This window comes from Balaenoptera borealis (genome assembly GCF_965194805.1).
Source record: "Balaenoptera borealis genome assembly, chromosome: 1".
Classification (NCBI taxonomy): Eukaryota; Metazoa; Chordata; class Mammalia; order Artiodactyla; family Balaenopteridae; genus Balaenoptera; species Balaenoptera borealis.
In genome coordinates, this window is record NC_138860.1 from 18,812,148 (window position 1) to 18,831,070 (window position 18,923).

Sequence of the window (18,923 nt, forward strand, 5' to 3'; positions counted from 1 at the left end):
TAACTAAACTATTCAGGTTATTTTTCGAAACAGTGAAATCATACTACTTGCTATGCAGTCTTATCTGATGATTTAGAAGGTACCTAAAGATTTTTGAAAGAATTAGAATTATCAACATAAAACATAATTACTATCATTTTATGGCCTATTTACTCTGTGCCAGATACTATGCTAAGTGCTTTACATGGACCATCTTATTTAATTCTCAAAACAACCCTTATCCATTTTATAGAAGAAAGCAGAAAAGCTTAGAAGGATTAAGTACCTTACCCAAAGTTATACAGTAAGTGGTAGAGCGAGAATTTTAATCTACGGTTTATTCTAGAGTCTTTCATCTTGAACACAATAGTACGTATCGCATTACAGAAGGTATGAGACAATGATCTAAATTTCAACGTTCATTTTAATCCTACTAACTAACATGCCATGAAGACTGCTTTTTCAAAAGAGGTCTTTGATTCTTACTTGAATACGTCTCATAGAATGAGAAAAAAATAATTTCTTTTAATATTCTAGTTTTCTGGATTAAAAGACATTTACAAAGAGAAATTGGATAGTACTACTCAGTAGTACAAGATCACACAACAGCAGAATGTTAAAAAGCACTTGTTAATAGATCTTAAGTCTTTAATGGACAAAGACTGTTTTAAACTTACCTAACATGTGCCAACACAGACAAGAAAAAAGTTTTCAATAAATAATTGTTGATGCGGATGAATGAGAATGGGAACAGCCTACAAAAAGACTTCAGTAAAGGTTTAAGATGGGAATTTGAGGAAGTAAAAATGACATTGAAAGAATGATTTAAAACATGACTGAAAATGTAGAAAATGGGCGAGAACACACCTGGGTGGAATGCATGAAAAGTACACAAACTGTTTTTGCGGCAGCCACTAGATGGAAACATTTCCCCACAGGGAAAGGAGGCAACTTTAATAAAAAGAAAAACCTAGAACTTAACCAATTCAGAACAGTAAGAACAGAACCTTTCAAAATGGCCTCAGCACCTCAACGATCAGTGAAAAAAGCTTTAAAAAATATTTTTCAAACTTTATTTTTTTTCCAACTCTATTCACAGTCACCCACCTTTGCTCCTCAGGAGTTGGTGGTGAATGGTAATCAGAAGAGGGAGTCTTTCAAATGAGGAAGGGGGAGTGAGAAGCTTGTATCATATTAAAAAGTCTGCTTGGAGATTTAGCAAACTTAAAGTTTGAAGGTTTTCAAAGAAAGGCATTTTCTTCTCTGAATCAATGGATTAGAAATCTATGTTTAGCTTAAGCCTGTAAGAAACAGCCCATTTACTGAACCTGGATCCCAGGAACCAATACAGCACAGGAAAGGGCCCAGACTCCTCAGTCAACCTGGATTAGAACACCTGTTTTGCCGTTTCTCACCTGGTTCACTTACCTACATCACAACGTATCTGTTACTTTTATGACACAAATAAATCAATACAAACTCCTCTGATTTTCCTAGAAGATCCTTATGAAATGTCTTGTTTCACAAGATGGTTGGATTTATACTTGCTTAGAGCAAAAGTAAGTTTGCATTAAGTACCACATACAAATATAGCAGAAACCCACTAACACAAATTCCAAACAAGAAGCTCAAAACCATCAAGGGAAAGACGGGTTTGTTTCTTCTCATTTTCTCCGCCTACGACATTTATTTTTTGGCCTGAGAATTCTTAAGGCTATTTGGGGTGGGTGTGAGGGGTAGTGGTTTTCTAGAACAGTCTGTTTAATGGACAAAGGGATATAACAATGTGTCTCCTTTCTTGATAAACTGTGATTTGGGTTTTAAAACCAAAAACATTGGTGTAAAATACAAAAGAGCAAAGGTTGGAGAAACATTTAAGATGAATTGCTGGGGGCATGAAATGCAAGGTGCTGTGAATTAAAATGCTGCCAGCGCAGAAGTAAAAGGTGACCAGCACCCCCTCAACACAGACGAGGTTTGACAAGACCAAACAACTGTGGATTATGATTTTGATTCAACGTAGTCATCATCTGATCTTACTGCCATTCATTACTTCAACTTTTAAAATCCTTAACTATAAAGGTTCTGAAAAGTCTTTCCTCTAAGGGAAAGACTTTTCAATAATAAAGGGCCCGGGCCAGACAGTAAATATATCAGGCTTTGCAAGTCTGTTGCAACTCCTCAGCTCTGGAATTACAGCGCTAAAACGGCCGTGGACAATATGTAAACTAGTAAGTGTGGTCGTGTTCCAGGAACATTTCACTTACAGAACACAGGTGCAGGCCACAGTTTGCCAAGCCCTGTCCTGGAGTCTGAAGTGTCATAGTATTCCATAAAGCCTTTGACTTAACATTTTCTGACTCCCATTTCAAGAAATACTATAAATTCATGTTCAAAACACTTCAAATTTCAAATCAGAAGAATCTGTTCAAAATCAAAACTTTATTTTTTGGGACTGCAACTTTAAAACTTTCAAAGTTAATACTTAAAATCTGAAAGTGGCCTTAACTATTAAAGTAACTCAGCAGTAAGAGTTATTAAATATTTGGTGTGTTCTTGGATTTCCACCTCACACTCTGCTTGATCCAGCACTGTAACGCAACTATCTACTGGGCAGGAGGAAAAGGAAAGGGGAGCAGAGGGTGAACTTGAAGGTTTTAATTCTTTGCCCACATTATGCTCATATTCTGCTTTCATGCTTAAAAGTTCGTGCACGGAATCACCGATCTGATCCTGAAAAAGAAAAGGGGTGGGGGGGAACGAATAGAGGAAGAAAAGTCTCATTGAAACCTGTAACTATAAAACCTCAGCCAACCACTTTCCTTACTTTAGTGGTAGTAACATGACGTACGAAATGGAATGACAAAGTGGCTTAGACAAATTATTAATGTAAAACAAGCATAGACTTGCTTAATAAATAATAACAAACTAGTAAAACCATGACTCTCTGGTGCTTAGAATGTCTCTAACTGGAAATGACTTGGGAATGAGTCAAAATTGGAATCCACGCTTTGCAAACTTCAGTAAGTTACTTTTACATTCCTATTCACTTCAGAAAGTAGTTTCTCATTGGCTACTAAAACCAACAAATAAAAAAAGGAGTATTATTTGAATATTATTGTATGTGGTGTTGTGAGAATTAAATGCAAAAATAGCAATGTATAGTGAACAGTGCCAGATATAGTCTACATAACACTTCCATTCATAGTAACTGCATTGGTTCTCAGGAAAAAAGAGCAATTTACTACTGTTAGCATTTAGAGAAAAAAAAAATATATATAAGTAATATTTTGAAACACAGATATGGTACATTGTAGGCTTTCAATAAATGTAGGTTAAACTACACTGAAGTCAGATTCATTTCAGTATCACATTTATCATTATCAAAAAGCACCTAGTGAAAATACCTGCCCAATTTCCAAAGAAATTTAGAGTTTTTTACCCACAGGCTGACTTTCATAACTTCAACAGTGCTATTTTATGGATGTGATCCATTAACCCAGCAGGATGGGAAACTGAGTTGGCTGTTGCCGTGAGTATAATGGCTGCCGTTGTTACTGCCCCACACGTAAGCAGCTGACCAAGAATCAGCACAGAATATCACATACTCTACTCAGAATGAAGGAATGTAAAGAGCAAAGCCCTTCCCCTCAAATTACATCTAGAAAAGGGTCCATAGTGAGTGTATGACATATACAGAGAGTACAAATGCTCCTAACCTCACCACAGGATAGGAAACATCAAGGGTTTATATGCCCAACCCATACACCTACCAGCCTTCATTCCTTGAAGCAAAGCTGTTTTAGAGCATCACAGCCATGCAGGACTTCAACAGGCTCGTTGAAGAGAAAGGAGAAAAGATTTCTCACACTTCACAATGAAGAGACAGAAAAATAATAACTCCTGGAGCAAAACCCAAGATCTCCCCAAAGCGTTTGCTCTCCTCAGCAGAGGTCAAATGTCCACAAATGAAAGTATCTTAGGGGACAGGGTTTCTAGTCAGATGCAGAAAAACTTGTTAATGAGGTGAGGAATTTACAACCTCAAGTTACTCAATCATTCTCCCACCAAAGCCCAGGATATTGACGAGACGACAGATCCCTGGGAACACTTTAGAACAGATCTCCTCCAGTCACGTAAGTCAAGCCCAGTGGTTCGTCACATCTCTCTGTGTTCATGCCACAGCCCAGATTCTACAGTTTTTGGTAGCTTACTTATCCAGTTACAGCACTACTAATTTGATCATGTTTTAGAACTATGCTACTATTTGAGTAGAACTACATGACGTGATTATTAAACTTGATTCTTCTCTATCCCAGATGCCATTCCTTTTGCCTCTTATTTACAGCAAGCAATCCTGTACCACACTCAGTGCTACCACCCACTTGGCTAAATGTTTTTCCTAAAGATATCATTAAAACGAGAATGAAATTTATACTTCAGTCAAAATGTGGTATCACCTGAGGGCTCCCCTACGAAAAATCTGAAATAGTCACTGGTCAGAAACCTGTTGACAACTCATTATTCCCTGAATATACCTCGAACTTTTGTTGGTGCATCTTCTACACCCAGTCCCAGGCCAGCAGCATCAGCACCACCTGAACAACTTTTTACAAATGCATATTCTCTGCATGCTCTGGACTCACTGAAGCAGACACTCAAGAGGTAGGGCCCAGCAGTCTGTGTTTTAGCCGGCTCTCTGGTAATTCTGATGCACAATAAAGCTTGAGAACCACAGATCTACACTAAGAGTACCTCCTCTGAAAGTCATTCACCTTAAAGGGCTTCTTCTACTTCAGGACTACTTTAAATATCCTTTATAACTGTTTCCCCCTTGCCTGCCACTTGCAAACACAGACACTTTTTTTTTTTTTTTTTTTTCCAAATCAGAATATTGATTTTATTTTCAAATGAAATATGCTCCTACCCAAACCTTTTATTTCAAAGGTGTGTACGTTAAATCTTCTTGAAAATTTCTGCCCAGGAGTGTTCCCAGGATGGCATCATTGTGGCGAATGTCAGGATCTGGGATAAGAACTTGCATGCTCCCAGCATCTCTATTTCAGACACAGACACTTCTGAGAGCCATTTATACATATCATACAGGATTACAGTCTGTGCATGGCTCTTCCTCAGCCCCACGCCCCCACTAGATGGTAAGCTGTCTCACACTAATATTTCCAGAGCTTGGCAGATAGCACGTATCAATAAATGTTGACTGTTACGTCAAAATACTCAATCGGACAGTCTATAGACAACATGTCTCATAAGATGAGACTAGCCTAGGTCGTTTGACTTCATAAGCTTACTTACAATGTGTCTAAACTCGTTCCAGGATACTGACCTTAGGGGCTTTTTCAGCTTTCAGTTTACGAACCACCTCCCCTTGTGCAGCAACTTCATCATACAGAGATTTACTTTCCAGAATATCTGATGATGATTTAGAAGAAACATTCTGTATTATTGCAGCAGGAGGATTTCCAAGTTTATATTCCTGGCCAGTTTTCTCCTTATATTCAGCCTTCAAAGACAAAAGCTGTTTTACAGCTGCATCTATATCTTCCTTTGCTGCTTTCTTGGCTTTTAATTCACGAACCACATCCCCTTGAACAGCCACTCTGTTGTAAAGGACCAAGGAATCCTCAGACGTAGCGCAAGTATTATTCAAAGAAGGAGCTGACCTTGTCTTAAGAGGAGTAGCTGCCTACAGAGGCAGAAAACCAAAAGTAAAATTAATTCATGTTAAAAATCTCTCCACAAAATTATATCAAACTGTTTTCTAATGTTTTAAGTTAAAAACAAAATTTAAAAATTTTACTCCTTAAAAAGTTTAAATGAATAATCTCATTCCTAAAAATTTATCCTAATGAGAAATAACAGAAGTAAACAAAGGTAGAGGTACACAGATATTCACTGGAGCATTTTTATTACAGCAAAAAACTGAACCTAAATCATTACCATTAGAGGACTATTTAAAGAAATTATGACACACTCACCAGATCTGCTCTACCACACACTAGCTGCGCAACCTTGAATTAGTTACTTAAGCCAGTTCTGCTTTTTAACCATAAGAGAGGGATAATAATTGTATTGAACCCATCAGGTTGATGGGAAATAAAAGGTAATAAATCTATGTAAAGCTCTTAGTTACAAAGGCTGAGAAAAAGTAAATATCAATAAGTTAGGTATTATTACTAATTTTTTAAAAGATGAGATATATCTAGATTGTTGACAAGGCAAGAGCTCCATGAAATACTGTGAAACAATTTTATAGTAATGCTGTGAAACAATTCCATTTGTGTAAAATTATATATTTATAGGCATATGGTTGTATATAAGCATGTGCAACAAATCCAGAGATATGTTCCCTAAACTGATTTCTGGATAGTGAATAACTATACTGTATTTATTCTCAATGTCATGCTCTTCTTTCGCTTAGAATGTTTTCCTCCTACTGAAACCCTTCCAACTTTAAAACCCTGCTACACCATACCTTCCCTGTGACTTTTTTCTTTAATGGTCTTCTACTTAATTTTTCAGAATAATCTCATACATATTCATTGAGCCATAGGTATTAAACTCCAAAATGTTTTGTCTCTACTCCAGAACTCTGTCCTGATACCAGACCCAGTATTCTGAATGGTCTTCCAGACATCTTTACCTGGATAGCTAAGAGGCACCTCAAGCTGTTCAAAGTTGCATTTTACATGGAGATTAGGTTCTAAAATCACCATGTAAGTCAAAAACCACATACACTAAAAAATTAGTCCCCCAAAATTCCTTAAATCACTCATAATTTATCACTCATAGTTTATAGTATATTTTTTGGTGAGGTATGTATATGTACAGTCATAAACATTAATATGCATATATAAGTGCATAATATTATATAATAAGGGAAGACTACAATAAAGGAAGCCATTGTATCAAAATTATATACAGTCTGTTCTGCTACACTTATTTTTGGTAAGATGAACTGACTCATTCATGGTTGGTAAACAGTGGAATCATATCAATATAATGCTGAAAAATCACATCACCTTGTATGTGATTTCTCCCAGTGTGTTAATGTTTTATGTCAAAGGAGCATAAAGGAAAAAGCTTACTCACAATTAAAGAGAAAGCTTTAGAAATACATGACAATCTTACAGAAGAACGAGAAAGTCTGTATAAGTGCATTCCTTTAGGGCAGGTGGTACTTTAAAAAAACTGTTTTCCATAACATTAAACCATCTAATGAAGGTGCAAGCACGAATGAAGAAGTTTCAAATATATTATATATCCTCTTCTGCTCAAAAAAAAAAAAAAGTGTTGAAGCAGGGTACTCCCTGGATCAGACTTTAATTTTTTTTTAATTAATTAATTAATTTATTTATTTATTTTTGGCTGTGTTGGGTCTTTGTTGCTGTGCACGGGGTTTCTCTAGTTGCGGCGAGCGGGGGCTACTCTTCGTTGCGGTGTGCGGGCTTCTCACTGTCGTGGCTTCCCTTGTTGCAGAGCATGGGCTCTAGGCACGCAGGCTTCAGTAGTTGTGGCATGTGGGCTCAGTAGTTGTGGCTTGCAGGCTCTAGAGCTCAGGCTCAGCACTTGTGGTGCACGGGCTTAGTTGCTCCACGGCATGTGAGATCCAGGGTTCGAACCCGTGTCCCTTGCATTGGCAGGCGGATTGTTAACCACTGCGCCACCAAGGAAGTCCCCAGACTTTAATTTTGATAACACCGGTATCTACTGGAGGCAAATACCGTCAAAGATCTATATATCAAAAGAGAGAGCAGTACCCCTAAGGTTTAAGGCTGCAACGATGGCTAACTGCAAAGTTGGGTACAAATGCCCGTCAACTGTATTTTAACTTCTATTAGGATCTGCGCAGGTTTCAAAGCTTTTCCAAAAACTTTTTGATACTCCTCCCACCAAGAAGCCTCTACATCCTCTCCCTTGAATCTGGGCAAGGTTATGACTGTTCAACAAATACAACATGGCAGAGGGACTCTATGTGAGGTTTCCGAGGTTAAATCATAAACCATACAGCGATGCTTCGAACTTGTTTATTGGACGCTCACTTTTGGAGCCCTGATCTGTCACATACAAAGTCTCACTACCCTGAACATCCCATGCTGAAGCTGTCTGTCAACACCTCCACTGAGCTCCTAGCCAACAGCCAGCATCAACTGCCACCCACGTGGGTGAGCCATCTGGGATGTCCAGCCTCACTGAGCCTTCAATGACTGCTACCCAGCCACAATCTGAATGAAACCACAAAAGATGCAAGTTTTTAGTGGTTTGCCCCAATCCTATTTTTCCTGATTAGTAGGTCATTTTGTAGAACATAAAGTTTTTCAAGAACACATACACTGGGGCTTCCCTGGTGGCGCAGTGGTTAAGAATCCGCCTGCCAATGCAGGGGACACGAGTTCGAGCCCTGGTCCAGGAAGATCCCACATGTGGAGCAACTAAGCCCGTGGGCCACAACTACTGAGCCTGCGCTCTAGGGGCTGCGAGCCACAACTACTGAGCCCGCATGCCACAACTACTGAAGCTCGCATGCCTAGAGCCCATGCTCCACAACAAGAGAAGCCACCACAATGAGAAGCCCGTGTACCACAACGAAGAGTAGCCCCTGCTCGCCACAACTAGAGAAAGCCCGTGCTCAGCAATGAAGACCGAAAAAAAAGAACACATACATTAACTCATAGCATAATACTAATAACTTTACAGGAAATGTAAAAGATGAGAGGCACAGGTGTAAATTGGGACCAATGAGGGAACAGTAGCCAAATTTCCCATCTCGTGCTATTCTAGTATATATACTAGCGGTTCTCAAGGTGTGGCCTACAAACCCCAGAGGGTTTCTGAGACCTTTTCAAAGGAGGTCCGCAAGGTCACAGCTATTTTCATGATAATAATAAGATGTAATTTGTCCTTTTTGCTCTCACTCTCTCATGAGTACACAGTGCAGTTTTTTGGAGGCTAAGGCAAATTGAAAAGATTTGCAAAAATGCAAAACCATACCACTCTCCTAACTAAAAGTTTTCTTTTAGAAAACAGTTATATTTCATAAAAAAAAGTTATTTATATAAACATATGGTTGGGTTTATTATTGCTATTTTTTAAATGAATTAATAAATTCTTTTAAAACGTCTCAATTTTAATTTTTATGGCAAACACTGATAAATATAATCCACGTAAACGAAGGTCCTCAATCATTTCTAAGTGTGAAACCAAAAAGTCTGAGAACTGCTGGTATATAAATAGCACAAGGATACTGCCCTACTTAAATTCTTACTTCTCTTCCTTTAATTTTCTTTTGGCTAAGACTACATAGCTTTTAGTTTGTGTAAATTAAAAAGCTCAAGTCATGACATTCCGGCTCTTAACAGTTCCAAACTTGTATCTCCTAATGAATTGTGCTTCTGTCTTCCCTAGCTCAGGTTATTTACCACTCACTTACCTAGTCAACCAAAACAAAACTAGAAGTTACTGTCTTCCTATTCTACTTCCTGAATTCATGTCCTACTTTATTTCGTCCATGCCCTCATGCTCTGGCTTCCTGACCACTTATCACATCTTCTAATCCTACGTCCAATCCACCCTCCAAACTATCTTCTTCACTGCTACCAGATCTTCAATGACGACACAACTGCCAACACCTGTGGACCCCAAACTGTGCAGCAAGGTGCTCCAGGGAGCCACTGGAAATTCCTAGGGTCACCACAGGATGTTTTAAATATCTAAGGTAAACAGTAACATATCCAACATCTGTCAAACGCTGCATACTACAAGTTCAAGGTGGCTCGGTTTCAACATTAGAGTGTGCTATAGTCCTTTCAATGATGTCATATCTTTGCAAAGCTGGATTTTTCACAGCTGTTGTGTTAAAAATCAAATACCACAGGAAAATCATTGTGGAAACAGAAAATAAGCATGGTAGTGTCCAATCTGAGTCCAAGGTTCAAGGAAGAAATAAAAGTATTATTTTTTTCTTTCAATTAATACGTCATTTTTAAGAATGAAATAAAAATAAGAAATTTAAATATTTAACATTTAAGAACAAAATCTTTTATAAATGAAATTTAAGTTTCTTTTCCTTCAATTTATGTATATTATTTTTTTCAAATGGCTACTAAGTTACTGGGATATAAATATTTATCTAGTTGCTTGAACTTAACTACTTAATAAAGAGAACAGTTAGGAATTTCATTCAGCCTAGAGGTGTCATGAAAAAAATTACTGGGAAACTAAGGATGCTATGAAATGAGGAAATTTGAGGACCTCTGGCCTGCACAATAAACCCCCGAAATCTCTAGACATGTCACGGCCTCTCAAATCCACATCCTGTAAAATGAGGACAGAAGCTGTGTCTCTATCCAGAATGTCCTCCAGACCTGGACTGCCAGGAAGATTCCTAACTCATTCTTAAAGACAGAGATTAAGCATTACCCCCAAGATGAAAAAAAACCAGAAAGAGGCAAAGTTTCTTATCTGCCCTTTTTCTCTTTTCTGAACCTCAATGACCGTTGGGAGCTCCTCTCCAAGATGCACTGGAGTTTGATAAAGTACAGACAGGGGGCCAGAAAACCAGGTCACCGTCCTAACACTGTCGTAACGACTTGTTTTCTTGGGCAAGGATCTACTGTAGCTCTATTAGAATTTAAAAAAGCCTTCTCTAAAAGATTCTTTTAATCTAGTCTTTCTTACTCTTTCATATAAAAAAAATTAACTTTTGAAAATCTTGTTTTGCAGGGTATTTTAAAATCTTATAAGAAAGAACAACAACAACAAAAATCGCAAAAGTTAGTTATTGTCTTCTTAGATCTCAACAGTGAGGAAGACAATCTTTGTAAACAAACAGATTCTAAACCCTAGGACAGAAAGATCATTGATTAGAGACATATCCATAAAAGTCAATTATTTACCTCATTCTTTGTTGTTTCGACTTTGGTCTTTTCCTTTGACCCAGATGTTGGCATTTCCTTCGTATGCCCATCAGGAATGTATATCAGAATGCATGGAGCTTCTATGCAACTATATGGACTAAAAAGAAAATGAAGGGACAAAAAAGTTTGTTTGAACAAAATTATCTGAACAGCAATTAAAATTGAATTCCTAGATTAATTCAATGGCACTGTTAATACTTTTCAAGGTATAAGTATATAGTCCATTCTCTTATTCAAATCAGAGTCTCTTCAGAGTAGTTTAAAAACAATATATAAAAATTGACAGTGCTAACCATAAACTTTCAATTTATGAACTTTCACGGATATGAAAATGCTAAGTCCAGGACAAAGTTACATCTACTCTGGCCACCAGAAATGGCATGAGTGGATGTTCATGGTCTCACTCTGGACTTAAAAGAAATGCATCTACATACCACACCTAATCTGCTTATGAGCAGAAGAATTTCTGTACAACATTTATTTTGTAGGAATTTCTCAATTCTAAAGGGTACAGTCATTAGCAAAATCCACTGCCCTTGAGACTACTCATAAGCAAAATATTGTTTTGAATTTTGTGGCAAAGGCCACAGAGTAAAAATAAGTGAGAGAATTTAGTGACAACAGAATCCTATACATCTCTTCAGTATTTCTGAATATGGGCATATTGAAATATAATTCACATACCAAAAACTCCACCCTTTGAAAGTACACTACCCCTGGTTACATAAAACTGTGCAACCATCACCACTATCTAATTTTAAACCATTCTCATCACCCTAAAAAGGCCCTCTGTACCCTACCTGCCAGTCTCCCATGCCTCTGGTCCCTAGCAACCACTAATCTCACTTTGTTTGTATGAATTTGTCTATTCTGGACATTTCACATAAACGAAATCATACAATACGTGGTCTGTTGTGACCAGCTTACCTCACTTAGCATAATGCTTACAAGGCTCATGCGTGTTATAGCATGAATCAGCACTTCACTTTTTTTTATGGCTGAAAAACATTCCCTTGTATGGATACACCACATTTTGTTTATCCATTCATCAGCTGCTGGACATCTGGGTTGTTTGTACCTTTTGTCTATTACGAATGATGCTGCTATGAGCATTCATGTACAAATTTTTGTGTGAACATATGTTATTACTTTTCTTGGGTATATACATAAAAGTGGAAATGCTAGGTCAAATGATAACACTATGTTTAACTTTCTGAGGAACTGCCACACTGTTTTCCAAAGTAAGTACATCATTTTACAATCCTATTAGCAATGTATGAGGGTTCCAATTTCTCCACATCCTCAACACTTGTTACTGCCTGCCTTCTTGATTACAGCCATCCAAGGGGATACGGAATGATATCTCACTGTGGTCTTGATTTGCATTTCCCTAATAACTAATAATATTGAGCATCTATTCATGTGCTTATTGACCACTTGTATATCTGCTTTGGAGAATGTCTTTGTCCGTTTTTAACTGTCCTTTTATTATCAAGTTGTAAGGATTCTTTATTTATTCTGCATACAAGTCCTTTATCAGATACACGTGCAAATATTTTCCTCTCATTCTGTGGACTGTCTTTTCACTTTCCTGATGGTGTCCTCTGAAGCACAAAAATTTTTGATATAGTCCAATTTATGTATATTTTCTTTGGTTGCTTATGCTTTAGGTGTTATATTTAAGAAAGCACTGCTAAGGTTACAAAGACTTAAACTTATGTTTTCCTTTAAGAGTTTTATAGTTTAGCTCTTACATTCAGGTCCCTGATCCCTATCTGAGTTAATTTTTATACATGGTAGGAGGTAGGGGTCCGCTCACTCTTGCATGTGTCTGCTGATACAGCACCATGTGTCGAAAAGTTCAACAATTCTTTCAGAATAAACTGAGAGCCTACTCTCTTCTGGGCATGACTCTGGTTGGGACCATCACTACCACCACCACCACCACCACCACCACCACCACTAAATATTTAACAAGGGCTTAATAAGTACTGGGCACTGTGCATGCCGTTTACACACATGGTCTTATTTGACTAACGGCAACATGATACTAAGATGAACATGAAAAAAGTATCTGCCCTTAATGAATTTCCAGTGGTGGAAACAAGATAGATAGACAGACAGACAGAAAGATAGATACAACAGCACGTGATAAATATTCTAAAGAGGAAAGTGCTCGCTGCAATGGGGACACATAGGTTGGGTGCCTATCCAGATGAGAGGAATACAAGAAAGCTCTGGAAGAAGTTAACATTTGAAAGGTTACCCAGATGAAGAAAAAGAAGCATGGCCATTCCAGGAAAAAGTAAGAAGTTCAAAGGTAGTTGATGACTTTGGAAAGCCCCAAGCAGTCCAGTATCTTGAACAGAAGGGATCAGGAAGAGGTAAACTACAACACAGATGGCTCAGGTGGGTCGAGAGGCTATTACACGAAAAATCTTGCATGCCAAACTAAGAAGTTTAGATTTTCCTCTGAAGCTAACAAGAATTATTAAGCAGGGGGGGGATAATGTGATAAAATTGTTACTCTGAAATTTTTAGACTGGGGGCCATATGAAAAGTGGATCAGAAAAGTGCAAAACTGGAAGGAAGAGACTACTTTAGAAACTGTTTTGGCAATCAAGGAAGAAATGCTAAGGGCCTGAAACAAAGGCAGAGCAGTAGATGGACAGAGATGAACTAGGCAAGCAGTACAAACAACAAGGTTTACTGATTAGAATGGGGGATGAAGGAGAAGAACTGAGGAGAGATGGTAACTAGGATCTTGAATTTTGAAGTTTGAGGTACTTGAAAGTTATCTATTCAGAGATGTCTAAAAGGCATTAATTAGATTCACTAGTCTGGAGCTCAGGAGTGAGGTCTGATCACAAAGTTAAAGAGATGCAATAAGAAATAGCAAAGACAAAAAAAAGAAACGCGAACAAAAATTCAGAGACTGAAAGTTCTCCTAGTAATTCTATTACTTCATGGTTTAAAAAAAACACAAACATTTGTTATAATCCTCTAACTGTACCTGCTGTACTATTTGTATTCTACAATATATCCAATTAAAGTACACTATAAAGAAAAGCTGCCTGTGATAAACCATAATGGAAAATATGGAAATGTATATATATATATATGTGCAACTGAGTCACTCTGCTGTACAGCAGTAATTAATACAACACTGTAAATCAACTATACTTCAATAAAAAATATATTTAGAAAAAAAGAAAAGGTAATAGTTATAATGTTTATCCAAAGATAACATTGAAATTTTTTTCTTTTTACTTGGACCATGTGAAGATGAATGGTTTAGTTCTAGAAATAAAATTTGTTAATATTATGCTGTTTCAAAGTTAAAATTTGTTACGATGATGTCTGAAATAGTAAACACAGAAGAACAAATGAAACCGAACAGAGAATTGTCAGGTACAGTATTTTAGTGGAAGTTCAATCTTTAAAATATTATTCACTTTAAGAATTTTAAGCATTTTCATTTAGATGTTCAGTTACACCGATTTACCTAACAGGTTCATAAGGTTGATCACATATGAAGAAGCCTCGTCTCTGGAGTTGTATAATGTCTCCTTTTTTCAAATCCTTAAGGCAGGGATCCCCCAGCATTAATTCTTCATGCTGTAAAGATGGTACAAGACCAAAATACACTTTCTTGAACATCAGAGCACTAAAAACAACCCTAAGATGCAAGCAGCTTTTCCAGCAGCTGCAACAGGATATGTTAAAAACTTTACTACTTAAGCACATGCAGTAAAACAGTGAAATATTAAAATAAATAACAATTATTTATTATATTTCTAAAAGTTAACATTTATATACTGATGGGCTTCATGAACCTTTTAACTAACTTGATTGGTGTCCCTGCAGATATAAAGAAATCTCCCACTATAAATATGAAGTACAACGCAAGAAGCACACACAGACCTAGCTGAAAGGCACGCTGGCACAGCACTAAAAGCACAAGGGTTCTAGAGCCAGGAGGCCTGGGTTTGAACCCCAGCTCTACGCCTTATTGCCCGTCCTCAAGCAACTTACTGAACCTCACTGTGCCTCGGTTTCTAGAATTTGTAAAATGGGAACGTTATTCTTTTATATCATTTTCAGCAAAATTCTGGAAATCTTTTCCATTTTATCTGAGGAAACAAATACTTAAAACTAATGTTAAAAATTCTAAAGAACAGGTTATACTGATACAACAGAGGAAGATGAAACAGGGTTCCTTTCAGGAGGCTACCTTACTGTTCTTGTTGACATACTGCTTAAAGTCCTCGTCTTTTCCCAGTACGGGCTTTGTGATCAAGTGCTCGTAAGTGACACAGATTGCTGGGACAGGAAGAGCACGTTCAGTCTCGGCAAGCCATGTGATCTTAGTGGTTTTCTTATAGTCTTTGTTCTCCAAATTCAATTTTGCATCAAGAGATACAATTTTTCCTTCTGCATTTCTAAAAATAAGATAGGAAAGTGTTTTCAGAAATCAAACCTTAACGGCCACAAATGCATTATTCTGTTCTGTACCTGTAATAAATCGATAGGGAATTTTCTTTGGAAAAATTTCAAATAAAACATTTATTTGAGTTTCTAGTAGGTGCCAGACATTAACTGGTTAAGAGATGAATGAAGTAGAGTCCCTGCTATCAAGATACTAATATGTGGACAGATCCCCCATACATCTGATGAAGAACATGAACATGTTTATGAATTTTAAAGTCACCTGGAGTAAGCATTAAAAAACCTAAAATACTGTATTTCAAAACATTTATCAATTACTTGACATCATATGTAATGACAGGACAGTTGAGATTTCAGAGTTTACTAAATTAATCTTAGCATACTATGTCCCACTTGTGTAATCTTAAGAACAAACTGGTAAGTGTAGCACACTATAATAACTGGGAAGTTCATATTCACCACAGAACGATTAAACTTAAAGTAGATTTTAGTGTCCATCAACAGAGGAATGGATAAAAAAGATGTGGTACATATATACAATGGAATATTAGCCATAAAAAGGAACAAAAGTGGGTCACTTGTAGAGACGTGAAAGGACCTAGACTGTCATATAGAGTGAAGTCAGTCAGAAAGAGAAAAACAAATATCGTATATTAACCCATACATGTGGAATCTAGAAAATGGTATAGAGGACCATATTTGCAAAGCAGAAACAGAGACACAGACGTAGAGAACAAAAGTATGGATACCAAGGGGGAAAGAGGTGGGGTGGGAGGAATTGGGAGACTGGGACTGACACACATACACTATTGATAGTAGGTATAAAATAAACAACTGATGGGAACATACTGTATAGCACAGAGAACTCTACTTAATGCCCTGTGGTGCCCTAAATGGGAGGGAAAGCCAAAAGGGAGGGGATATATATATATGTACGGCTGATTCATTTTGCTGTGCAGTAGAAGCTAACACAACATTGTAAAGCAACTATACTCCAATAAAAAAAATTTTTAAATAAAAAATAAAGAAGACTTTAGGATAAAGAATGTTATACATACAAATTCTGTCCAAAGGATCTCTCCACCATGCAATCACATTCTGAGAATTAGATGATAAAAGGGGGGACCTCAAGCATTAGAATTATTTTTTATATCTACATGTAGTCGTTTTCAACATCACAAGCAATATCCTAATACCCTATTAATGTAATGAAACATATATGGGAAAAAACCTTAATGTGTCCAGAATTTGCAGCGTCTATGCCTGGGTAGATGTACCAGCCAGCATCATGAATGGGTCTGAATCAGGTAATTTTTAATAAATGAATAAACATAAAAGACTGGGCTTCCCTGGTGGCGCAGTGGTTGAGAGTCTGCCTGCCAATGCAGGGGACATGGGTTCGAGCCCTGGACCGGGAGGATCCCACATGCCGCGGAGCGACTGGGCCCGTGAGCCACACCTGCTGAGCCTGCGCGTCTGGAGCCTGTGCTCCGCAACAAGAGAGAGGCCCGCGCACTGTGATGAAGAGTGGCCCCCGCTTGCCACAACTGGAGAAAGCCCTCGCACAGAGGCGAAGACCCAACACAGCCAAAAAAAAAAAAAAAAAAAAAAACATAAAAGACTTTCCTTCCATATCTATTTGAAAACAAACAAAAAGTTCTTACTTGTGTATTTTAGTAATGTTGATGTTGCCCCAATTTATAAATGTAACCGTCTCACCCTCTGACAACGTCTCTGCGTCAGCACCTTCAATGAAAACTTTAGGACTATACCACACGGGTTTCAAGCCAACATCAGGATTCTGATTGATAAAAAAAAAAAAAAGAGAATGTTCGTTGAAACAACAACTATTGAACCCGGTATGAAATTTATACATTCATTCATTTTATTCCTTAACAAAAACAGAAGTCATCTGTATTAGTTTGATTCCCAGCTCTGTGACCCTGGGTCAGACACTTGACCAATAATGTACTGGAGTCAGATGAGGTGGTCTGCCCCTGAGATTACTTCCAGCCTAAAACAATCATTCTTTGTTTTTAGAGCTAAGACAGTATTTGTCCCACAGTGTCCCTCCAACCAGAATCTGCTTTGCTAGCCTCAAAAATCTCACTGCTTTTGCAGCAAAGGAGAAAATAAAGTCCTTCCTCATCAGTGGCTGTGGAACAACACTATAGGAACAGACGTCATCTTAGCAGGAAATGGTAGATCTTTCACATTTTAGGAGACAAATTTTAAAGACAGTAGCAAACATGTATAGAAAGACGAATTTTCTGCCTTTTCGGTATGTATTATATGAAGAAGAAAAAGAGATCCGGAAAATAAAAAGAATGCTTTATTTGTTAAATTTCAGATTTTTGTTTGACCGAAATCAAAAGAAAAAAAAGTGTAAGAAGATCCTTTGAATAAATGTTAAATAACACGCGTTCAATAATTGTTCATTGAATGCACCAATGGACTTGAAAAAAATCGGTATGTTGCAACAACTTATACTATGCTGGGCTCAGAACAGAATACTGACAGGCTAAATATAGAACACTTTGTGAAGGAAAGGATAATGAAAATTCCACAGGGCAAACTGAGCAATCCAGTCATCATTTAAAGTGTTTCCTAATCAATTAGTTATTTAACTATTACTTATTCTTTATTATTACAAATAAGCACCCTTAAAAGTTTTATTCTCAACGTTCAAATTTTAAAACATTAAGCTTCACATTTAAGCTAACTGTAGTGGGCAGTATGATACATCAGAAACCACCATTCACCTGGCTGAACCCATCAGACGCAAGATAAAGGCAACGGTAAAGCCAAATCAATCTCACACTCACACTCTCTCACACACACACACACACACACACACACACACACAAACACACACTCTCTCTCCCCAGATCTTATTAGGGGTACCCTTAAAATAAGTCTTCCAAATTAAAAAGAAGCTAATGTCATACAGAGAAAGGCAATCATAGGCTACCACTTAGAACATTTATAGCTCTTCATGAAGCATATTATCTTACATGTGAGTTAGTCTATGAACATAACATCGTTATGAGTAAGGTTATGAATATATTAGTCTATTAGTATACGAGTGAGTTAGTCTATGGACGTAAGCTTCATTGGATAATAAAGATATTTACAGACAGCTCACAAAGCTGGAACAAAAGGATCTATTTTTGCTTCAAGACTATCAACCTAGCAGTTATAACCATGTGAGACAACAAACATGGCTTAACTAAGAGGAACTCCCTGCTACCTGTATTTAAGATTTATATTCTGAATTTAGATAGACAGATATCATTGCCACTTCACTGATATTTTCTAAAACACAGCCAACGGCAGCGTGATAGACTCTGGACTCAAGCTGTGATTCAATACTATTAGGTAAAATGTTTTGGCTTAAAGGCAATAGCGAATAACCCAGCTAACAGAGAATGCACCTCAGCTTTCACACAGAGATAAGAGCATGGATTATATAATACCTCCAGGAAGAAATAAATTCTTATTATACACTAATATGCTATCTCCACAAAATAAAAAATAGGCACCAACTGAGTGTAACAGTTC

At 37.3% G+C, this 18,923-nt stretch overlaps 1 protein-coding gene across 1 annotated transcript in view; it reads right to left on the reverse strand.

Annotated features, from left to right (window-relative positions):
* Nucleotides 1–18,923, reverse strand: part of EPRS1 (glutamyl-prolyl-tRNA synthetase 1) — a 68,058-nt gene that overhangs the window by 22,072 nt on the left and 27,063 nt on the right. The window contains exons 14-18 of the mRNA XM_082394044.1: nucleotides 17,027–17,163; nucleotides 15,148–15,355; nucleotides 14,419–14,531; nucleotides 10,893–11,010; nucleotides 5,324–5,683 (exon numbers count right to left, since the gene is read on the reverse strand). Coding sequence (XP_082250170.1) covers nucleotides 5,324–5,683; nucleotides 10,893–11,010; nucleotides 14,419–14,531; nucleotides 15,148–15,355; nucleotides 17,027–17,163 — 936 coding nt within the window. The remainder of the gene's footprint in view (nucleotides 1–5,323; nucleotides 5,684–10,892; nucleotides 11,011–14,418; nucleotides 14,532–15,147; nucleotides 15,356–17,026; nucleotides 17,164–18,923) is intronic.